Here is an 8,044-nt window from a genome sequence, read left to right as displayed (position 1 = left end):
ACTGTAGCCATTTTTGTTTCAGGCCTAATAGCCACATCATGTCAGTTTGTTGCTGATATAGGGAAAAGCTCTCTGTGTAAGGTCAGGTTGACCAAAAACTATGTTTATGCTCAGCATAGTCTGTGGCCTTGCTACTCCTAGAAATCCCCCAACCATAAGTGCACCTGGCCCTAACCATAAGTTCCACTTGGGACCAATTGAATTAAAGGTCTGCTAGAATGGCTTTGTCTAATTAGCAAAATAACTTGACTCAGAGGTGACTACGCTGTTCCGCTGTGCGCCCCACCTGCTCCCCCATGAGCCAATTATGGTTAGTTAATAAGCTAGGTCTAAGAAACACTCAGTATCATAGTTTGGTTCCTAAGTCCACTCTGTGTCCCTGATGGTAATCGATCTGGGGGCGGCATGTTCAATAAACCACCCATATCTAACTGAGATTGGTGTCTGAATGGCTTATGCAGCTCCCCCTGGACCCTAACGCAATCAAGCTCCTAAGAAGCAGGAAAAGACACTATATGTCACACTTTGACAGTGTAAGGCAGTTTGAAAGATGTGCACTGTCTTAGTTACTTTTCTATTGCTGTGATGAAATACCATGGCCAAGGCAACTTCCAGATGAAAGGTTTATTTGAGGCTTATGGTTTCCGAGGGATAAAGTCCATCATGGTGAGGTGGTTTGGCAGCTGGAGCAGCCTCTGAGAACACACATCTCAAACTGAAAGCAGGAAACAGAGGGGAAACTGGGAGTGGCAGTCAGTCCCTCGTGAGACACTTCTCCAGCAAGGCTGCATCTTCAGCTTTCCCCAGACAGACATGAACAGCTGAGGACAAGTATTTAAATGCCTGAGATACATGGGGGCCAGCCCATTTGAACCATCATATGCAGTTACACTTCTTTTTACATTTATTCCTTTATTTATTGTGCTTGTACATAAGCACATTCACATGGATGTATATATATAGTCACTCATATGGAGGTCAGAGGACAGCTTATAAAGAGTCCGTTCTCTCCTTCCACCATGCATTGAACCCACTGAGCCATTTGTTGACAGATTTCAATCTTAAGCTTGGAAGTTGGTCCTGTACTTCAGCCCTCCCTTTTGCAGGAAGAAGGCTGAAGGCTTAACAGGAAGAGCAAGGTCTCTGCAGCCAACGGTGGAGGGAGAGCAGGAGGAAGTGTAGGTGGGTGGAGCCGGGTCTGCCATAGCCCTGACAGGTAGGACCCCGATAGGAGGAAATCTGTCTGAGAGAGAAGGAGAAGAGCAGCGTCCTTATTCTCACCCCTACAGTGGGAATTCTGTCATTGAGCCCTGCTGCTTTGGACTGACCGACAGGCGGTGCCCCTTCGCCCAACCTACAGCCCTTCGAGGCTAGCAAGCAGCTCCGCTGGCTTCAGTCATCCATGGACCTCACCGTGCAGTTCAGGTTTGCACGGCCTCACCACTACAAACCGCATTTCCCTCAAACTTCCTCTCTGGACAAAAATCTCTCCCAAAACATTGTCCTCATGTTTACATTTGCAGACAGGCGTTGTTGATATAAAGTGCTTCCATGCCCTGCTTCTCTTCTGGTCCTCCCAACGCCCTGATGAGGTAGATGGGGAGGGACTGTTTTCTACTGCACATCCTCTGTCCTCCAGGGTTCCTGGGGGGCCCAGCAGGACTCATCTGTACGGCTTCAATGTTTTCTTTTCCTTTTCTCATTTCTCCCAGAATCCTAATGGAGTCCACTTGGCAGGCTCTTTGCAGAAGGGCAGAAGTCGCTGGGTGACTGGGAAGGCTGTAGTCACAGCTTTGTGTTGAAGCTGAAGTGTCCCTCGAGCGGTTTTATTTGATTCAAGGACACAGTGGGCTCCCAGTGCTGGCAGCCTTTCCTGTTTACTGTTCATTGTCTAATCCTACATTTCAAGGGAGTTGGCAAACTTCCCTTTTGTCCAAAGGAATCTGGTTTTCTCTGTTCTCTTTTGCCTAAATGTTAGGCATCCACCTGAGAGTGTTTAAAATTAATATAATTTATTCCCATCAGGCCAGTGCAAAACAAAGCTATTCTAGGACAAAATATGAAAGGCCCAAACTTTCCTCTCTTTAGTTCAGTTTCTCGAGTCAGCAACAGCTGCAGAAGTCCTGGTGAGCTGGGCCGACTGGGCAGAGCAGAGGTTTTTCTCTTCTAGGCAGGTTTTTATGGAGAGCACCAAGTGGCCGGCTTGTCTAGTTCAAAATGGAGATTCCCGCAATACCTGGACTTTCATCAAGGCCCGCTTCAGCTGCTCATAGGTTACAAACATCATCACATTCCAGGCTCCCAAGCGCAGGAAGGAAGGCACAAATCTGAGGAGGGAAGCAACTACACCACATGAGTAGAAGCGGGTTAGGAGGCACGGCCACACCCAGCATGCGGTCCTTGTGCTGCTGTCACAAGTCTGTTCTGACAACCGCTGTCCCCCTGGCCTCTCTGCTGAGGGGATTGAGGCAGAAATTGGAAGGAGAAAAGGAAAGAAGCTAACTTGTTAAGGCAGGTTACCGTGTTAGGAAGCTAATTCTCACAGGTCTGTGTGTTCATTCTGCTGGCTGCCAGGTCCTTTGTCAGAAGCTGAGGCCAGCGAGGCTAGGTAACTCAAAACCACAACGTTGGTAAATTCCACTGTAGGGTTCAGATATACTGTCTGGCGCAACTCATCTGCATGCTAGGGACCTTGGGCTCATATACATCCATATTTCCACCTAGGGAAGGCCCAGTGGCTGTGGGGGAGGGGAAGGAGCCTGGCACCAAATTTAGCTCTCCTCCAGAAAGCACTACAGTGCCTAGGTGAGAGCATCCTGCTGTTTGTACTTCTCAGAAGCAGGGAGGAGCCTGTGCTCTGGCCTCGCTCAGCCCAGCCAATGTCCAATTGCTCCCTCTTAGGCCCCTCGATTGCTGTCAGACTCAGCAAGTCACCATGCCCTGATAATGCCAGGCCCTCTTCTGTCCCTTAAGCACATTGCTTGTCCCCCAGCTTGGGCTGTCCCTTATCTTTTCCAGCCTGTTCTTCAAGCTGCAAGATTCAGCTGGGCACTGCAGCCACATGCTGTGACATTTTCTTTGTGGGGAGGGTGTAAGATGGTGCCTTACTATGCAGCTCTGGCTGTCCTTCTTGAACTCAAGGCAACCCCCCTGCCTCAACTACCAGACCCAGCTTGTCATGGCTGTTCTTGAACCTTCATAAGGACTACATCACTAGCGGACAGTAAAAGCTGGCATACACCTGTGATCTTGCCACTTGAGAAGTAGAGGCACAAAGACCAGGGGCTTGAAGCTAGTCTGAGCAACATGGGACCTTGTTTCAAAAAACCTAAAATAAAAATAAAACAAGTGGAGAGGGGCATGCGTAGAGAAGGGGGAGCGAAGATGGGATTAGGAGGGAAGGAGGGAGGAGTTTATGGGGGGATACAAAGTGAATAAAGTGTAATTAATAAAAATATTTAAAAAAAATAAATAAAGCAAGTGTGTGTGGCAGTAACCTCCCTTACAGAGATGTCACATGGTTAGCTGGTCAGAGCAGACAGAACCTGGCCCTGCTCCATCAATGCCACCCAGTTGTCTGTGACTCTCTGAGGGAGGCATAGGTCCAAGCCTGGCACACACACAGTATTCAAAAATGTTTCCCAAGTGAAAGAGCAAAGTGAGGCCCTAGCTGAGGACACTCAGCGGGGCAGTGTCAGGTGACAGGCTGAGCACGCTGCTCCCGGACATCAGACCCTCCAGGGGCTTCTGTCTGTCTGCTGAATTCAGCTTAACATCGCACCCCAGAAAATATCTGCTGAAGGCATTGAGGAGGGAGCCAAGCAAAGGCCTTACCAGCGGGGTAGGCAGCAGCACAGTGGGCGTGGCCTCGGAGCCAGGCCCCTGCCATTTGTGATCTTGGACAAGTTACTGTTTTGAAGTGCAGGGTGGGAGCTACTACCCAGCTGAGAGGGTTGCTGCAGCGCTGTATTTGAAGTACCCAGCACATGGCTCAGTGAAAAGAGCTGGCTTTCGGGAGCAGAGTGAGGAACCTACTCGCCGGAGCGCCTGCTCTGTGTTCGGATCTTCAGGCGATAAAAGATGGATGAGCCGCCAGCAGCTCCCAGGAACTAGTACTAGCATGAAAATAAATTTAATTTTGTAGGAGGTGGAATTACCCTGGAAGTGGGTCAAATAGTGTTGCTGAGGCTCACGGGGAGGAGGGAAGACTTAGATATGACAGCGTGGGAGAGGACTAGTCTGCAAGAGTGGCTAAGATTTGGCTTGTACAGATGGCGAGGGAAAGGCATCCCCGTGGGCTAAGGCACGGATGCGCACGGATGCGCACCTTGGACTAGTTTTCTCCCTGGAACCCATGCAAAGGCTGAAGGAGGGAACCAGCTCCACACGTGCTGTGGCACAGGTACCCAGGCACATCGCATACACACGTGCACCACACGCAACCATGACTGTGACAGTAGCGATACTCTTTAAAGGATAGGCCTTCCATGCAAAGGGACAGGAACCCTGAGGGTTGGAGTAGTGAATACGGCCGTTCTGTGGTAGTGAGTATCAGGGTGGCAGTGCGGAGAGGCCTCCCCTGCACCAAACATTTGGAGACAAGTAGTAATTTTACCTAGCCTTGGCCTACTTTTCCTCGGTAGGCTTCTGTTGTAGGCACCGTGGATAAGGAAACCCCAAAAGTTGGGTGTGGCGGGGGTGTGGCGGGGGTGTGGCGGGGGTGTGGCGGGTATGCCTCTAACGCAGTGCTCAGCGCAGAGCCAGGAGGATCAGAATGCCAGGGTCATTCTTGGCTGCATGAGTTCTAGGCCATCCAGGGACTCATGAGGCTCAGTAGGACAGAGAGAAAAAGGGGGAGAAAGTGGAGAGAAGGGAAGACAGAGAGAAACAGAACTCGAGTTTTCTGGAGAGAGTGCTGGAGGCAGAAGGTGGCAGCTCACCCTTTGTAGAAGGCTGTGGGTCCCTCCCGGGCCACCGTCTTCAGCATACAGTGTAGAGGGCTGCGGTACCTGCCTGGGGGAGCATTCATGTACCGAGTCTTCACCACATCCACTGGGGAGGCCACCACGGTGGCACAGAAGCCGGCTCCAAAGGCAGAGACAAAGTGACAGGGGAAGTTGTCTACAGAAGGGGAGAACAGATTCCAAGAATGGAGTTCGTGTGCTTGCTACCCAGATGTGGACACGGTGGGTCCCCAGTGTAACCTTGACCTCCTGGAGCACAGGGAAGGCTGAGCTCTTGGTTAGTCTTGGCAAGCTAGGACCAAACATCTCTGAGGAAGAAAGCCAAAGCCCAATGGCTTTTTTTTTGGTTTGTTTTTGTTGAGGAAATTGAAGTCAGAATAGGCAGGCGACTGTCACAGATACATCGAGTTTGGTGCTGGCCCTGAAAACCAGGGCTCAGGCTCTAGCCTAGGCCTCTTTCTTCCTCACACTCCCGACCTGGACACTGCTCCTCTCTCTGTTTTTTTTCTTTTTCTTTTTTTTAGGGAGGGGAGTCCCTGCTGCCTCTGAGTGGTGCCCACTCCTTTCCTTCCCCATTCTCACCAGTGAAGAGGCGAGAGTCCAGCAGCTTCTCCTTGATGATGTCATAGGTCACCATCTCAGCACAGTTGACGATGGCATTTCTAGTGATATTGGGCCAAGTCCCTGTTAGGAAGACAGCAGGGGACTGATGAATGCAACGCTCCAGCTTGGGCACAGCGTCCTATAGCAGTGGTCTCAGGCAGGGGACCACACCTCAGCAAGCAGGCCCCACTTTTCCTTCTCTGTTACGTTCACAGATGCCTGTTGCTTGGCTACATTTGGAGCATAATTTGCACTCTCTGCCAAAATTTCACCATGCCTCCCCGAGACTCAGGAGCAGAAAAGGAAGGAGGCTGGGCCCTAGAACAGTGACAGAGGTATGGCAGGGTCCTAAAAGAGTTTCACTGAGTCAAGGACAGGTTTGGCGTGGGTGGGACACCAGCAAATGCACTGGCAACACTGTGACTGGGGTGTCCTGCCCCTAAACATCACAAAGCCATTTTTCTCCTGCAGGGATTTATGGGGATGGTGGTTCAAGCAGAGGAGGGATTCTGGCATTTGCCAAGAACTAAACACATAGGGAACTCTACAGTTTTCACTCCCAGGAAGCCCCTCACCTATGTCACTTCAGCCGGCTCCATAGCTGTGTTCCTCCATCCCCCTAATTCAGCTCTGTCCTCTGAAGGCCCTCCCCCCTTCCATCTCATCTCCTTGGACTTTGAGACCAGGTTCTTTTTGGAGCCAGCATGGCCTTTCCACCTCTGGCCTGCCTCTTGGGCCCATGTCTGTAGTATAAGCTGCACCTTGGTCTCCTCAGCTCCTCTGAAGTAAATCCCTGACGAGTGGATGCCCTGTGTTCATTTCCGTCTCTATCTCAGGGCAGCCTATGCAAGTGAGGGCTGTAAGTTGGAAAGTATTTGAGATCCTATGGTAGGTGTGTGGGGCATTGTGTTTGGTGCATTCTTATGGTCTTGAGCCACGCTTTGGGGTTCCTCCTTGCTGGGTTCCTTCTCTCAGGCCTCAGGGAGGAAAAGCTTTTCCCAAAGGTCCCAAGTTTACCTTTCCACAGGCCCCGGACTCCTTCTTCCCTGGCGATGGTTCTGTAGGCATCCATAGTCCCTCTGTATTTCCTCTCGCCTCCAGCTCCCAGGCGTATCATGGCTTGAAATCGGACCTTCACCACATCTGTGGGCTGGGCACAGGTCACTGCCATGGCTCCCGTGGTGCAGCCTGCCAGAATCCTGATAGCGACACTGGAGTCTGGGGCGGGCAGAGAGAACATGGAGTCCCTGATACTGTCACTGTCAGGATCTCAGCAGTGTCTGCCACCAGCTTCCCCATCCCCTACACTGCTTGGTGGGCCACACCATGTCCTCGACCCGCACTCCAGCTGCCAGCTGGGGTCCTGCCCGCCCTTGGGTGGTATGGGCGTCCCTTGGTGTCCACGGGCGCTGGCACTCACGGTCCGCTCCCTTGGGTGTGTAGAACTCCTTGACCGAGTCGTAGAGGCCAATTCGAATGGAGGCAAAGCTCATCTGGCGGTGCAGGCCAGCGACCAGCCCGCTGTAGGGGCTGCGGGGACCCTCGGTGCGCACCATTGTCAGGATGGTACCCAGCACGCCGCGGTACTGCACGCTCTGCGCCCCTGGGCTCTCCCCCTGGATCTGGGGGACAAGCGCAGGCTTGAGGAGCTGCTGGGCAGCGGGGAGGAGGGCCTGTGTGCATAGGTCCCCTGCAGGGTCTTGGAACTAGCATGATTATCACACCAGGGTGAAAACGGCTGAGCGTGTCAGCGTGGTGCAGTTACAAAGCAGCTCTCACTCGAGGCAGCATCTCGGCACACCACAGGGGCCCTGTCTTACAGTACATGGTTAGTGGTTTACCCAAGCTCACACCATTACTTTCTTACCTCTGTTTTCCACTTTACGGTTTACAAAGCAGGGGTAAGCAGTAAAGAGCCCTGCCACACCATGTCAAGGCATTTGGACTGTTTTGGTCCTGAGGGATGGTGGTGGGGACCAAGGCAGTGTAGGGAGTGGCCTTTCCCCGGCTCTGTGTGAGGAAGGGCATGTTGGCACATGGGCTGATGCTGGGGAGAAGCAGCCCCTCCTTCCTCGTGGATCACAGCTGCTGGCCAGAGGCACCTACCTGCAGGCGGACCTTGGCGGTGTCCAGAGGGAAGGTGAGGAGGTCAGCAAAACAGGCCGCAGCGCCAGCCCCCAGGAACTTTACAACTGTTGTGGGAGGCACATCTGGTGGCTGAAGCCCAACCATGGTCCTGGGAGGGTGGGCCTGCTTCCTTTGGTGCCTGCTCAGGTTCGAGGAGAGAGGGTGCCTGCAAACCCTCTGCTTCAGCTCAGGGAGGAAGCTGCAGGAGAAAGGCCAGGGGAACAGATGGCGCCAGGGCTCCTTGGCTCTGTCCCATTTCCAGGGACCCCACAGCACTCTGAAGGGGCTTTACCGAGTCATAGCCTGGGTACTGCCACACTTAAGTTGCCTGAGTTTGGCCGGCACACTCG

The 8,044-nt window shown here is 52.5% G+C and overlaps 1 protein-coding gene across 3 annotated transcripts; it reads right to left on the bottom strand.

Annotated features, from left to right (window-relative positions):
• Positions 1–2,151: 2,151 nt before the first annotated feature.
• Positions 2,152–7,799, bottom strand: Ucp3 (uncoupling protein 3). 3 transcript variants are annotated; one of them, XM_055623425.1, is made up of 6 exons: positions 7,674–7,799; positions 6,988–7,189; positions 6,585–6,785; positions 5,547–5,648; positions 4,941–5,121; positions 2,152–2,327 (listed from the first exon to the last, which is right to left on the bottom strand). In XM_055623425.1, exons 1-6 carry the CDS (start codon positions 7,797–7,799, stop codon positions 2,213–2,215), a joined length of 927 nt encoding a protein of 308 aa, XP_055479400.1. In that variant the 3' UTR covers positions 2,152–2,212. The 3 variants fall into 3 exon arrangements, with proteins under 3 accessions (XP_055479400.1, XP_055479401.1, XP_055479402.1); XM_055623426.1 differs by lacking the exon at positions 5,547–5,648; XM_055623427.1 differs by lacking the exon at positions 6,585–6,785.
• Between the last annotated feature and the right edge of the window lie 245 nt (positions 7,800–8,044).

The sequence above is a fragment of the Psammomys obesus genome, unplaced genomic scaffold, assembly GCF_907164565.1.
Source record: "Psammomys obesus unplaced genomic scaffold, mPsaObe1.curated_primary_1811, whole genome shotgun sequence".
NCBI lineage: Eukaryota > Metazoa > Chordata > Mammalia > Rodentia > Muridae > Psammomys > Psammomys obesus.
Note: the sequence above shows the minus strand (reverse complement) of the source record. Positions and strands in the feature narration are given on the sequence as shown.